Source organism: Motacilla alba, chromosome 4, assembly GCF_015832195.1.
Source record: "Motacilla alba alba isolate MOTALB_02 chromosome 4, Motacilla_alba_V1.0_pri, whole genome shotgun sequence".
Classification (NCBI taxonomy): domain Eukaryota; kingdom Metazoa; phylum Chordata; class Aves; order Passeriformes; family Motacillidae; genus Motacilla; species Motacilla alba.
Window position 1 is genome coordinate 9,383,579 of NC_052019.1, and position 15,607 is coordinate 9,399,185.

General features: G+C 36.4%; 1 protein-coding gene across 10 annotated transcripts in view; it reads left to right on the top strand.

Moving 5' to 3' along the window:
* Nucleotides 1–15,607, top strand: part of RGS12 (regulator of G protein signaling 12) — an 85,284-nt gene that overhangs the window by 51,381 nt on the left and 18,296 nt on the right. For all 10 annotated transcript variants that reach the window (XM_038135171.1, XM_038135164.1, XM_038135167.1 and 7 more), the window contains 8 exons: nucleotides 2,149–2,241; nucleotides 3,361–3,504; nucleotides 6,979–7,158; nucleotides 8,398–8,551; nucleotides 9,798–9,874; nucleotides 11,588–11,788; nucleotides 12,614–12,687; nucleotides 14,903–15,029. In XM_038135171.1, the coding sequence (XP_037991099.1) occupies nucleotides 2,149–2,241; nucleotides 3,361–3,504; nucleotides 6,979–7,158; nucleotides 8,398–8,551; nucleotides 9,798–9,874; nucleotides 11,588–11,788; nucleotides 12,614–12,687; nucleotides 14,903–15,029 (1,050 nt within the window). The remainder of the gene's footprint in view (nucleotides 1–2,148; nucleotides 2,242–3,360; nucleotides 3,505–6,978; nucleotides 7,159–8,397; nucleotides 8,552–9,797; nucleotides 9,875–11,587; nucleotides 11,789–12,613; nucleotides 12,688–14,902; nucleotides 15,030–15,607) is intronic.

Here is a 15,607-nt window from a genome sequence, read left to right on the forward strand (position 1 = left end):
GAGGAAAGCAAAATAATGCATCCTGGATATTATGTTCCTTAGTTTAGCAGAGTAGTCTGAGAGTTAATAGTATTTCTGCTTTCATACTGAGACTGCTTGTCAGGCTGAAGAAAAATTACAGTTCTGATCTGATGTTACAGTCCATCTAAAAATGATGTAGTTCATGGGGCTCCTACTAAAAGTTCAGTTGCTTTTGTTCTAATTAATTGTAAACCTCAGGTAAACTTGTGTACCCTTAGGAAATTGTTGCATTAAATTTTTAGCTGCTATGACACTTCAAAACTTACATTATAAATGAAAAATGTAGCTCATATAATTTAAATAAATGTTCAGATCAAAAGGTTAAAGGTACACTTCATTTCAGCAAAAGCCAACCTCAGATATTCTGGAAGTTTTACTTTCTGCTTGCGTTTTATTCTAATTAGAACTTTTTATAAACATTGCAAAAGTGCATGTCTTAAAGAAATACCAACTTTAAAAAACAATTAGGTAATGTTAAAGTTTATTGTGTGCACCACCATTTTCTTGAGACCCAGGAGATGTCCAGAGCCATTGCTTAGATCTATTTACCTGGTTGCCATAGCACTGTGCAGTTGCAGACTGCTGCCAGTATCCAGGACCACTGAGGCACCAGAATTTAATTTATGGCTCCATAGCAAGTGTCTTGGTGCATGTGGGATCCAGCATCTGCCTTTCCTGAGGACAGCTTTGTCACAGAGCAGGAATTACTCTAAGAAGGAGAGACTTTGCATATTTTGCAAATACTCACACTTTGCATAATAGCTGCTGCTTAGAGCACTCAGCCAGGAGGTGAGAGCTGTTTGCAGGTTCCCCCCACAAGGGGTTCAGAGCAGCCTCTGCAGCTTCCCAGCCATGGGTGGCAGCTGCTTGGCTGCCTGATGTTCCAGCTGGGGCACCACTCAGCCCTCCTGGAGAAGCTGAGTTGTTGGGCAGCCAGCTGTGCCCAAATCCTGTGGCCACGAGGAAGCGAGTGGAGATGGACTCTGGGTTCACAGCGAGCGTGCCAAGGAGGAAGCAGGCAGTTGTGTTCCAGTTCTTGCTCACTCATTTGATTCTCTTTAAATATGTAATTAGATGTAAAGTGCAGAAATGTTCCCCTGACTACTCTCAGGATTGTCTTTTATGCATTTGGTGTCTCAGCTTATGTATCTGAAGGACTTTACATTCAGAGCTTGCTTGGGCATTTAGATTCCCTCCACTGTAGTTTATCTCAATTGCTTTCTTACAGCTGGACTCCCTAAGCTCTTATGTAAATCTGAAAAGCACAAATAAACTTATTTCTTGGAGATTCTTCTTACACAGCTTTCTGTGGCAGCTTTGTATGATAAGCAAGCTTCACTGATACCCATTGTGATGATTAAGTTGTGGTGGATCAAGTTATTTTTTTATATGTTTATTTTCCCCTGATGGTTAAAATGCTTTTAAGATCCTGAGAAAATATTGAATTATACAGCTTTGAATATGGGATAGTTTGTAATTGTAGACTTTTCCAACTGAATCAGTACCAGTGTTCATTTGGACTTTCGGATGCTGTAATATCAATGTGCTGATTATTGTGTGTTGTACTGGCAGAGAGGTTTTTTGTTTTTTTTCCTCTCAGTCAGTATTTTCCAAAGAGAAACCATGTAACTACATAAAACATAGTGAACAGTGATAGATTTTTTTTTTTATAGTTGCCATTTGATACAAAAACACACTGTAATGAATCCAGGATTGGTCATGGGCACTTCTTGATAAACTCTGTTATATCAGTAGAACTGCAATTAAAGACAGTTTACCGTGTCACTTTTAAATCTAGTTTATAAACTATTTAAATTTTTATTAAAAGTGTATTCACCAGTTTATGCACTACTTAGCATGACATTTCAAACTTTGTACTTGCAAATGATTTGATTGTAACTTGATGTATTCTTCTAAATTTATACATTTAAAAAGGCAGGAGAAAGCGGGGGAGCACCCGGTATTTATCGGACATACATTGATTTTTACTTTAGAAAAAAAACTGGATTGTGAGACTGATTGAAAACTTACATTCGTGCAAACTTTCCAAGCATTATATATATATTGTTTAAGCTGGCAAGTAACTTTTCTTTGAGATATTTATTTATTTGCTTATTTTTCCCCTAGGAATTTCTACGGAAAGAATTTAGCGAAGAAAATATTTTATTTTGGCAGGCCTGTGAATATTTTAACCATGTACCTGCACATGATAAAAAAGAGGTGAGTTAATGTTGTATTGCAGTACCTTGTCTTGCTTCTTCAAAAATTATTACTCCTTCAAGATTATTGAAATTAGTGGAGCTGTGTGCTTGGTCTGTGTACTGTGACATCACTAAAATAGGGTGTGATGGCCTTAGCTGAAGATGTTACATATGTTCAAACTGCAGCAAAGTGCAGAGGTAGCTCTGTAAGAGTGAGGTGAGGTATCCTGGATGTTGCAAGTGGCCAGCAGTGGTAGCCCAGTGCATGGAAGTGCAGAGCAAGTCTATTGACCATGTCAGGGAGAGGCCTCTTACGCTGTTTGAGCTAGATTGCCTCCACCAACCAAGACTGTGTTTCTAAATAACTTAATTATCTGCTGCTCAAAGGGCAGGGCTGTCATGTTTGTTCACAAATTATGAGAATCTCCATCTCATCCTTTTGAGGGAATCCTACATTGGTCAGGCGGTTTGGGTGAATTTTGAACTTTTTGCAGGTTGGCAACACTTCTGTCTACACCACAGCCAAATCTAGCCAGGTTTATGTTGTGGAAACAGTTTCACCTTCCAATTCCCTCTTAACTCTTGTCTACTCATGAGGTTTTTTTCTTCTACTTTCTTCTGTCTTCAAACAAAGTATTTTCTGAACACCACCCTTAAAGGCTGTGGGCTCACCTTGGTGGGTTTTTCATTATTTTCATTATGTGGGTGTCTCAAATAAACAAGTAAAAATGAGTGGTTTTGACTGTAAATATTCATATATATACTTAGCTTTTTCTCACTTCTAGAAGTTAAATCTTAATGTATTTAATTAGTAACTGTTATGTAAAAGGTCTAAAAATCTAAAAAAATCTACTCTCCTTTTTAAAAAATATTTGCTGTGCTTCACTGCTTGATTATTTTAATTTTTATTTGGAGGACAACTTTTACTATTCAAGAAATATTTGATGAATATTTGTAATCATAAAGAAAAAACCCTATTTATGTGCTTAAAACTCACAAAATTTCTTATATGAAAAATACATATATAAAAGATTCAGGACTGGCTATCTATTTTTGGGTGGAATGTATCAGTGCAAGAAATGCCTAGCTAAAATTATGGTTTTAAAACCAACATACATTTAGCATTTCTTCTCTGCAGCTTTCTTACAGGGCTCGGGAGATCTTCAGTAAGTTCTTGTGTAGCAAAGCTACCACCCCGGTTAATATTGACAGCCAGGCACAGCTGGCAGATGATATTCTCAATTCTCCCCATCCAGATATGTTCAAGGAACAGCAACTTCAGGTAACCATAGTAACCATGAATGCTCTATGTTTATGTCTGTTATATTTTCCTTTATAATCTATAAAAATAGTTTTACATGCTGTGTATTTTAGACTCTGTTAGAAGAATAGAAAAAAGGCTGCTTGGCTGTTTTTCTGTTATGTGGAGAGAAAATATTTCACTTAACTAAAAAATAATCTGAAAAGTACTATTATTGAAATGAGGGTTTAGTGCAAGTAAATAATTCCATGTGTTGCAGCACCATTGCATAGAGTGCTTGCTTATGGCTGCTTTTCTTTTCTTTAGTGGAGAGTTGAGTGCACAAACAGTGTCTAGTTTTGGTTTTTAAAATGTCAGTTGTATTAAGGGAATTCTTCTCTTATGCTTTAGTACTACTGTCAGGCAAAGAGATTTTAAAACTGTTGGAGTTTGAAGACCTCTGAAGTGGATGTATTTTAAATAATTATTGATAATCAGAACAGTTATGCAACAACAGGATACACTTTACATTTCCTGTAGAATGTAAGTTTCTAGGTTTTTGATCCTAAGTCATCTATTTGGTAACTCTTCCACCCTACCAGTTTATGAGTAGAAGTAGTTTTGATATCACCATATTGAAATCAAGGCCACAGCTTTAATGAACCAGTCTTGGGACACAATCTCAGACCACGTGCTTTTGGGCAATCTGAGCAGCAGGGTACAATGTCATCCTCCTGCAAAATGGAGATAGAAAGGTAGTCTGACTGCTGGTCTGGTAGCTTCCAGCTTTATAGCTACTCCTTCTGCACCTCCCAAGCCTGAGCCTTCTGTGGGAATTAGCAGTCACTACCTTCCCAGACATTTTTTCATGCATTTGTCATCCTGGTGTTGTGGAGGCTGCCTGAATTCCTCCTTATCCTCTCCCATTTGTTTGGTGCAGTACAAAGTGTTCTGATGAGTCTGTTGACAGGGTTGGTGCAGGTTTTGTCCCTTTGAAAATGCTGTATCCTTAGCTGGAGGGCTCATAATGTGGGAGAAAATGCTCATGAGAAGTCCTGCTGTGGGTCCGGTCCCAGCCATGTGACCTCTCTGTCCTGATCTCTTATCTCAAACTGTCAGTGCCTCAGTCAGACCCCTCAGACCCTTCCTTTCACTGAGAAATGAAAGGATGGCAGGATGAGAGTTCCTTCTGCTGCAGGACATGGCCCTGGAGCTTGTCTGAGCTGCTGGTGGTGTGTTGCCTGGCTGAGGTCAGTGCTGGGCAATCAGCTGCTTGGTGGCCCTTAATTTCTTTTTTTCAGGGAGTGGTTCTGCAGACCAGTTTGTGGCCTTGGTGGATGGCACCGCTTGAGAACACACAGCTGTGGGTTGTGGAGTTACTGCAACACACCCACAGACTCTCAAAGTTCAGCTCATGGTGGTGACACAACCTTAATAAAGTGAAAGCTCTGCATTTGTGGTCTTTCACAAGATTTTTTAGATTTGAGCACTGACCACAGGGTGCAAGGGTGCTGCTCTGTGGTGGTTGTTGGATGAGTGTGATGCTGGGGAATGGGGAGTGTTGCTGTAAGGCTGCAGAGGAGTGGCAGAAGTGTGTGGGAAAGTGCCTTGGAAACACTTTAAGGCCATTCTCTTTCAAGCACTGCCTGTTGGGAATACCCCTGGAAGTTGCTTCCCGTTCATGTCCTGACAAATTTGTCCATGATCTTGTTGTTAGGGGTTGTAATGGCGGTGTGTATGCAGCCAAAGTACCTAGTTAGGATGTTCCTTTTTGTAAATTGAATAAGAACAAGCATTTTCAGTGTTTCTGGATGGAGGACAGTGCAGATCACTTGAATGTACTAAAATAAGAATAACATAGCATGTACTTCATGAAGAGTTCATAATGGATGTAAGTTTTTTTACTCTTGTTTATCTGCAAATTTCAAAAAATTTCAACTAGCATCTGCTAGCCCTTTCCCAATAAGCAGAAATCATTAATATATATAAATATGATATTAATTCTAAATATAGGAAATCATGGATGTAGTGAGGGCTAGAAACATGGGGCAGATGATAATCAGCTCAATGTAAATGATTTACCTTCTCATGACTCTGTCCAGCAAAGTTAAAAGGTTGTAATTTTTTTGCTGTGTTAAGTATGTTTAATTTGCAGACTGTCAAAGCTAGCATATACAGAAGTAGTTTTCTGTAGCTTACCATGTGGAAAACAGTGCATTAAAAGGCAGCACCTGAGCAGGAATAGGAATATACAGAGGCGAAAGTCAAAAACATGGAAGTTGGCATTCAGTTTGGGTTAGGTTTCTGTGACTCTGCAGGATCAAGTTCTCTCTGCTCTGTCTTGCTGTTTGCAAGATAAGTTTTGGGTTAAAGCCTGTTGAGAAGGGTGTGCCTGCACACTCTGAAGCATGCTTTCCATCTGCAAATGGGCCACTCTCTCTTAGTGATGCACTTTCCTTTATACTCTTGGGAATGCCATAACCTGCTGGCTGGTGCCTACTTTCCTTTGCTTGTGGGGAATTTGTCGTGTCCAAAGAAGTAGCCATTCACACTGTTTTTTCAGATCATCTGATACATGGGAGAAGATATTGGGCTAAAAGTATGGATTCACTTAAAACAGCAGGTTTGCAAAAATGGAATGAAAATTTAAACATAATTTATCATTTAAGAAAAAGCTCTTTTTCAATTTGATAAATTTAGCTTTGGTTAAATCAGCCTCAGATATTTGTTCCTGGCCTGGTCTAGAGCTGCTTTCTTCCTCTGTGGTTAAAGATAAATGTTGGTCATTGAATGTAAACTGTTCTCTTTCAAGATCTACAGCACCTTGATTATTGAATTGTCCAGAGATACTGATGGGTTTTTTCCTTATCATTGGGCACATGACTGCGGTTTACTGTTAGCACTTGTCAAGTCTGGGTTAATGATGTGATGATCTTAGAGGTCTTTTCCAGCCTAAATGATTCTGTGACTCTGGGAACATTATATATTCTGTAAAGGACTCCCAGCTTCTCCTCACATCAGCAATTAACTTTGTGTGTCTTGCATCATTGTGTATTATTGCATATTGTGATTATATCATACTTGTGTGTTTTAGAACATAAACTTTTCTTGTTCACAGCTACCTTAAAACACACTTGTATAACTTAATGCTGTCACATACAGTGCTAGTGTAATAACCTTTAAAATGTTTTGAATGGCCAGCTTGCTGCATGCTCCACACAGAATGGAATCAACACAGTAAAAGAAGATGGTGTTGTCAAGACTCTACAGCATTTCAGCTTGCAGTTTGCACAAATCATAACTTTTTTCTGAACCTGTAGTAAAGGAAGAGATCAAATTAAATTTCACTTTAAAATGGGTGCAGTGTATTTAGCCAGGTCTAACCAATGTCATACCTATGCTGTTTACAGCCTGATGTCCTAAATTTTATGGGAGTTTCCTGTTGCAAAGTAGCTTCATTTTCTTGATGTGTTACTGGAATGTATGTACCTATTATCCATTGTGGTTTAATTTCAGATATTTAACTTGATGAAGTTTGATAGCTATACTCGTTTCCTCAAATCCCCCCTTTACCAAGAATGCATCTTAGCTGAAGTGGAAGGACGTCCTCTTCCTGATCCTCAGCGTGTTCCCAGCAGCCCCACTTCTAAACACAGCGTCAGTTCAGAGAAGTCCAACATGTCAACACCAAAAAAGGTGACTTTTGCATTGTTGTTATCACAAAACTGTGTTTTTAAATAATGTTTTTCAAGTTCTTTAGCAAAGCAAAGAGAAGACATAAAATAAAATTCAAATGTATTAGAGATGCTGGCAAATACAATTGCAAAATTTTATGTACTCAGGAATGTACCTAATTTTTTATCCTTGCCTTTTAATCAGTTTTCTAGACATTGAATTGATGAATATAATTTAAAATCTTCATTATTATTTAACTATATGTGTGCAAATAAAAAAGGTTATTTTGTTATTGCACCTGTTCAGAAGCTTATTTTGGTTGAATTTGGGAATTAAGATGTGATAATTTAACCTTTGCTGAGAGGAGACATTTTATCAGAAGTTTTGGAGAAGGCTTAACCTAAATGAACTAATTTTGGCAGAGGGTAGTTTTAATTTTCTTACCTCCTACTAAACTAAGATAATTCTGTGTTAAATAAGTACAGTTGCTTAAAAATTAGACCAGTAGTCTTACTGACTGATCCCTTGACATTATTTAGGGTTGGTTTTTTCTTCCTGTAGATAATACCTCCATAGCATTACATAACTGCATGGGTAAATTATAACTTCTCATTTTTCATGTCAATCACTACAGATTACCCCATCTGCCATTATGTATTCTTATGACTAGGAACCTTTAAAAAGTAGCATTTCAAGGAATATTCTAATAATCTAACAAGAATACTAGCTTGTTAAAAGCAAGTTTAGTTTAATATCAAACATTCCTGACATTTGTATTCTTCAACTCTAATAAATACTTGATTATACTTGTAAATGTTAAACAGTACTTTGTCATTGTCTTTGAAAGCTGTTCGTGTTCAAGCCTAGCCTAGGAAAAATACCAAAGTGAAATTCAGTGTTTTAAAAGGAAGGCAAATGGCCTTTCCACATTAACTTAGGCATTACTGGTGAGTTGGGGACAGTTCTTTCATATTTGCTGGAGCTCTCCATGGCTCGTTTCCAGCTACTGTTTTGTACTCCCTACCAAGCAGCACATTTCCATCTCTGTATTTCTTTTTGTTGCCACTGCTGAGGCTTTTTTAGGTTTTTTTTGATTGCTGCTGAGAGGGATGCTGGCACAGACACTTGTGTGTGGGGTAAAGAAGGCAGCTAACCTGGCCATGGCACTCTTGTTTTAGGAAGAAGTGTGGGAAGGTTTATTTTAGACAATATACTCACACCTGTGATCCAACCAGTGATTTAATTGTGTTTTGATGATAGCTAAGTGGCAAGTCAAAGTCAGGAAGATCTTTAAATGAAGAGTCAGGAGAGGAGGACACTGAGAAGAAAAAGAGGGGAACATTCTTCTCATGGTCAAGAAGTAAGAGTTTGGGAAAATCACAGAAGAGAAGAGAAAATGGTGATTATCCAAACGGTGAGTATCACATTCCACTTTGTTTCAAGGTTGTTTCAGCAATAGCTATGACTAATCTCACCATGATTAGTTGCTATCTAAGTGCATTCTTGGGAGTGACAGAGGAAAGGAGCTGTCAAGTCAGAAGGTCATGGTGTGATTAGTACTGCTGCAGTTTTGTGGAAGATGCACAAGTAAATAGATAAAAATATGACAATATTTAAATTTGTGTTTACTGACTTCCACAAGACTTTTTTTAACGTTTTGGAACATTCTGCCTTTCTGTGTGCTGGTAATTGCTTTTTCAAGCAGAGAGCTGCTATTTTTATGGAAAGATAATTTCAAATCTTTACAGAAAAGTCCAGGAGCAGTACAGCAAACAGTGCTATAGTTACAGCTATTTAAAAATTCCCCCATCTGCGTTATCCTACTTTTCTTTCTTTCATCAGTAACACACAGGTATGTTCACTTTTGAACAGTCACCATCTGTTTTCACCTTCCCTGACTAAAATGAAAAAAGAGAGTCAGAGGTGTGAAAGCCCTTGTAACCTGCTGTTTTGTTACTTAATTGTGTTTGAGAGTTTAAGGAAGAGTTCCCTTATGAAAGCACCTGTATGTAGCCTCTAGTGAAGATGAAAGTTCTGCAGTAAATTATTCTGCAGAGTTGAAAATGATGAAAAAATTCCAGCAAAGCACCAAATTTGGTCCATATTTGATAATGTAGTTTTTGCTTCGGGTTAATGCCCAGACCCACAAGATACCTTTGATCATATGGATAATTTGGGTGTTCTTAGTATATTCATATGTGAAAAGACATCAGAGGCATTTGCTGTGATCATGGACATTACCTTCTGAAAGTGACTAGTAATTGTCTTAGATTTTAGTGTTCTAACACCATAATTGCACTTTAAAAATATTTATCTCCCTTGAGAATACCTGAAGAGGTAGAATAATTTTTTAAGATGAAATATTGAAATCTTGTTAAATCTAGTTAGCAAAACTAATATTTTTTTAAAAATATTTTTATTTTTTTAAAATATAAAACAAATGGGTTTATTTGGAGATTACATAACCAAGAAGCATTTGACCAAAAGTTGCTCTGGTTTCCATGCTTCTGTGCACAGTGCGAAGATTTGGTGGTTTCTTTCCTTTGGATGAAAAAAGAAAAATTTGTGACCCAACAAGCTAATATTTGAAATAGTTGTCTGTATTAGAATAAATAATGAAATAAGCCTCTTTACTGATTGCTGACTCTTTGCACAAACAGATTCTTTTCAGTCCAATGGATTGACGTACAGACGGGAATCACAAGGCTCCATGTCATCCACTGCTAGTCTGGACTTGGTAATGGCTGCCTCTTACTGATGGGCCAGTGGGGGAGCTCATGAAACAGAGAATTACTGATTTACAGTAGTGTGATGTAGCTTGTTTGTTGTAATGCCTTGGGAAAGGGTTTTCAAGGGATGCAGCTGCAGCGCAAGATGTAATATTAGGCAATTTCAGAGTGTTAGAAATGCAGTAGAGGTTGTATTCATAAATTACTTCTTATGCTGTCCTTGGATATACTTTGCATCTTGTCTGTCTTAACATCAGGCACCAGTGAACTGCAAAATAAAACTTCCCTTTTAAAGACTGTAGCTCTCTAAAAACAGTTTGTTCTACCTGCAAGGATGAGAATTGGTTTTAAACAACCACAAGTTAAAGCTTTTCCTCTTCTTGGCCTATGCAGTAAGGGGGATGCAAGTTGCATTAGGTTTATTTTTGTTGTGCCGGTGTCTGTTGTGCTTCTTCTCTGTCTGTTTCTTTTAAAATTGTGTGTTTTTGTCATTATGACTTAACTTGGTCCTAAAATCCTGAGAAGTTTGTTGTGAAGACTTTGTCATGCTAAGAAATTACCAAGTGAAGGCACTGATTTCTAACCATCAAATTCTGCCTTCACAGTATAAAACTAATGAGGTGCAAAATTAAAACAGTATTAAGAAAACTTAGATGTAATACTTTATTTATCTATGTTGATATGGAGAAAGACTAAAAAAAGGAAATTTTAAAGTTTTTTTGTGCTTTTGATGTCCCTCTGATAGACTAGATTCTGTATAATTAACCATTAACTAATAACTGAGTAATTTTATCTATGCTAAAAATATTTATCAGGGAAACAAGCATGGTGAAGTCATGTTTATTTCTGTTGCAGAAAAGTCTTGTCTTAAAAAATAGAAAATGCAAAGGCTTCCTAAAGCAACAACCCCTCATTTCTCTCCCACTCCCACCTGATTTAAGTCAGAAAGTTGCTGTGATTTGAATGAGAAGCACCAAGTTAAAAAAAGAGAAAAAGCATGATGAGTACCCTAAAAGGCTGTCAAAACCAGTATTTTTTAGTGTCCTTTCAAGTTCTAAGTGAGCTTTTTGTTAAATTTTCAAAGATACTTTTGATATTTAATTGTAGTGTTACTATTCTACTGTTACTCTAGAATAAAGGTTAGTGCCTAACCCATAGCATTGTAGTTCTAATTACCTTTAATAAAAACAATTAATGATCATGAAGCAAATATTTTTAAAATTTTAATTTCTCTGTGGTATATTTGTGCATAGAATTCATAATATGTTGAAAGAAGAGGAAATTTTGAGAGGAAAGATTGAGGAACCTGATGTTTAAAGGCATTCCTCTTCACTTAAATGTTGATTCATAGGGTGCCAATGGTAATTTTTATATCAGCAGGACATTATTGAGCACAGACATTTAACTATTTGGATGCTTAATGAGATTTAATTTGCTTTTATAGTTTTTACTTAGGAGTTCTTTAGTAAATCTTGTAACTGTTTTATACACTTGCTGTGTAAAATTTCATCTGTTCTTGAAATTAATTTAGATTTATGATCTTTAGTTAAATTTTTTTCCCCCAGGATTTAAATTTATCTGATATTTGTGATAATTAGAAGGATTTCTAGAGCATGGTAGAAACTATGGTTCTTAGCTTGGTTCGATCTATGTGGGCTCTAAAAGTTTATACCTAATCCTAATTTTCCCATTGGGCACTGACCTTTCTTTTTCCCTTCAAGTCTGAAACCTCAAGATTGCCTGCATTTGTGCCAGATAAAGACAAATCCCCCAAGTACTGCTGTGTAAACCTTCCGGATGGCTCATCGAGCAAAATGGCTGTGAAATCAGGGTTCTCCATCAAGGAGGTGCTCTCTGGGGTCTGTGAGAAGCATGGCATCAACATAGCTGCAGTGGACCTGTTCCTAGTTGGAGGTGATAAGGTACTGTCTATTCCTGGGCTTTTTTGGAAGCATTTTCCTCTCCGTTTTACAAATAAGGGATTCTGTTCTCTCCATACTGATGCATATCTCTTGGTTCTGCCCATAGCTTTACATTGGCAGTGCTGGTTAATTGAAGGAGAATTGAATTATCCACAAAGAAAACGAATGTCTGGTAGTAGATGCTACTGCATTAAAGCCCAAAAACATAGTGACATTCAGTTGCTCAAAGACAAATGAGATGCATTAATGTAGAAATGAGGTACAGGTTTTAATATTGAGGAAAATTTCCAAGACAGCAATCTGTGTGGATGGTGCAGTGTGTGTGTGACGGCTCATAGTCCAACAGAAGTATTCTTCAATTCAAAGAGAAGCAAAGAGAAGTTGTGGACATGAAGTATTTATTCTCTTAAATTCATGCTTTTGGTCTGTCTAGATGATTACGATGACAAAAATCAAGGAACGTTCATAGTTATGGGCTTTTGCTTTTAAAGCTTTCAAAGACTGTTAGCTGGCTGTATTTTCTAATGCATTATTCTGTGTTATTTATATAAGTTGAAGAATCTAGGTTTGTTTTAAAAACCAAGTTCCTGAATACCTGCTGACTCCAGTGGAAATTGAATTTTGGTCATTGTTTCACACCTAGCCAAAAGAAAACACGCTTTAATCATGTTCCATATTGCAAAGGAGCAGTCACTGGAATGAGTGCAGCCTATATTAATAATATTCTGAGTTACCTTAAAACAATTTAACAACACAGCTGCTCTTTTTTTGCATAGTTTAAAACTAATTTGCTCTCTCTTCTTTTATCCCTGATGTGTTCTGCAGCCCCTGGTATTGCATCAGGACAGCAGTATCTTGGAGTCTCGGGACCTGCGCTTAGAAAAACGCACTTTATTTCGGTAAGAGTCAAAAGAAATGTCTTCCTCTGGCCTTTCCCACCCTGTTTCCCATTTTCCTTTTTGTAAGTACAGTAAAGGGTATGTTGCCAGTTCCCTGTGCAGTGAAACAGGAGGCTGTGCAGCTGCAGGAGTGGGCTTTCTGGAGTGCTCTTAGGATACAAGTGGGATTTTGATGCCAGGGTTTAGCATTTAAATATTATTGTGATAATAATTTAAATATTTAAATATTATTTAAATAAATAATTTAAAATTATTTATATATTTAAATATTATTGTGATGTCAAAATGCTCAACTTGAGGCAGCTCTGAAAACATTGGACAGATCTGTGAGTCCAGAGGGACCTTCCACATCAGAAAGAGACATGTTTAGTAGGTTGGAGTAGCACAAGAAAGATGTGGAAATTGAGTTAGGAGTCTGCTAGTCTTAAAATTAAATGTATATATTTATTGATGACATGTTCCCATTCAGTTCTATCTGTATGTATATGCCCACCAGGAAAAATACAGCAAGACTAAATGTATAAAGAAAATTCCTCTCATGAACCATGAATCTTAAACAAGTCTACTAAATTATTAAGTATGGATACAGTATAATGGATATATATAACATTTAGTTTCATGTAATATCTTTGATAGCGTGTGTTTTTTTCAAAATAACATTTGTATTTTTTTCCAAAATGAATCCAAACTAATGCTATGAAAACTCCTGAAATAATTATTTCAGGCAAAATTATTGAAATAAAATGTATTACATTACTGTCCTGGACTTTTGAAGTGAATGAAGTTTATTTTGTCAGGCATTCCTTATTTTGGCTCTATATTACTTTTCCTTAGGAAGCTGGGCTAGTTTCTATTTAAAGGTACTTCAGGTTAATAAATACTGCATGGCATATTCAATTTTTAGATTGAGATTGAGCAGTCTTTTATTAGGTGTGAGCTTGTTGAGTCTCCAAGTTAAAAAGGAGCTTTAAGTAGGCAGTACCATATGTTATTTGTATGTTAATTAAAATGTAGAAATGTTCTACATTATTCCATTCTCTGGATAGATACTATGTAAGCAAATATAGTCAAATATTTGGAACATTTTCAGACAAAGGAGAAATACTATGTGGGTATACTTAGTTACCTCAGTGTTTGCCACTTTTGTATCAATTACCAGCTAATGATTAAAATGGATCATTTCAGTTTAGTAACTGTTGAATTGAAAGAAAATACGAAAGACAAAATTTCAGTTATTTTGGTACATTTTTTTCTGTACATTTTTCTGTACATTTGTACATTCTGTACGTATGTACATTATTCTGCACATTTTTTCTGATTGTTTTGTTAGTAATAAGCTTGTCCTTGATTTCATACTATCGTACCATTACAATCAATTGAGGCTTGTGGAGGATTCAGGGCATAGATGAAGAGCATTAAAAAAAAAAAAGCCAAAACCAAATCAAAGCTAGGCACAGCTCTGTGCAGGGAAATAGATGCTAATGAAAGTTGTTTGGGTTTAATTTTAATTTTTAAATTTTGTATTTCATTATTCTTTTACTGTTTTAATAATGCAAAATTGTAAAATAGGCTCTGAAAAGAGCTGTCTTTAGCCTGTAAATTCTAAGTCAATTCTTTTTTCAGATTTGGTATATAAGTTTCTCTTATACCAATATTTCATCATATGGTGGCACCAACCCTAAAGAAGTAGCATCATCTGGAATTCCACTGTGTTTGTTAGTCTGCTTAAAAATGAAAATACTTGTCTAAATCCATCTCGTGTAATTGCATAACAAGTTATGAGTCTGTCTTGTGGAAATGAGAGGAAATATTTTTCTTGCATCCAAGTCTATAGCTCAGGTATGGAGTCACTCTGGAAGGACTCCTGGACCAAACTGGTCAGAGAAATCTCCCTGTAGATATGGAAGTGCTGTGGAATGCATTTCCTTGGTCTGAAATAGACTGGCTCAGGCCTTCACTCAGCTCTGGCAAGTGAAACAGTACAATTTTTATCTGTGTTAAAGATAAGTAATAATAAATTAAGTATAATAATAAAGAAATATAAAAGAATGAATTCTTTGTCGCTTCAGTTCAGCATACATTCATGCTACTGCAGTTCCAACTAGTTACTAGCTGTAAATTGGTATAACTATGTTGTAGATTGGATTTGACATGTTTCTGTTCACTTTATGTACTGGAATATTTCACACTTGATGTTACAATTGCTGTGTTTCAGGCTGGATCTTGTTCCTATCAACCGGTCAGTTGGTCTGAAGGCGAAACCCACCAAACCAGTAACAGAGGTCTTAAGGCCTGTTGTTGCAAAATATGGTTTAAATCTTAATGAACTTGTGGCAAGACTAGTAAGTATTCTTTGATGTAATTCAAGCAGCAATATTTTCTTTCTGGAGAAGATCATATGATAGCCCCTGGAATGATTCCTCTCCTGAGAATTAGGCATTTAAATATCTACAGCTACGTTTTGAGATAAAATGCATTGTAATTATAACCATTATGCTTAGTAGTAGTTACCTCAAATATTTAGTCTACATCTGTTTTATATTCTCTTCAGAATAAATCCAACATCCAAAATAAGCAGGCCTGAACTTTGCTTCTTCCAGAGCTCAACTCCCAGTATTAGCCAGGGAAAGTTGCTTGGATTAAAGCTTTTGTTCCATTGTCCTGGGAATCATGAAAGTTGCTACAAATCCCCTTGCAGAAATATTTTGTTAAAGCAGACTGATTCAACTTCTCTGCTACTGGACTCTTGGCTAGCATGTTCTCCCTTCTATTGTGCTGGAATACCTAGGAATGTAAAGTTAATTTTGTGGTATTTCTACTATGTATGCTGTCTTAGCTAAACCAGTCCAAGTTTTTAAGATAAGTGAAAAGCATGTTGGTATAAAAGTAACTTCATTTAATGAAATACAATCAATTTAGA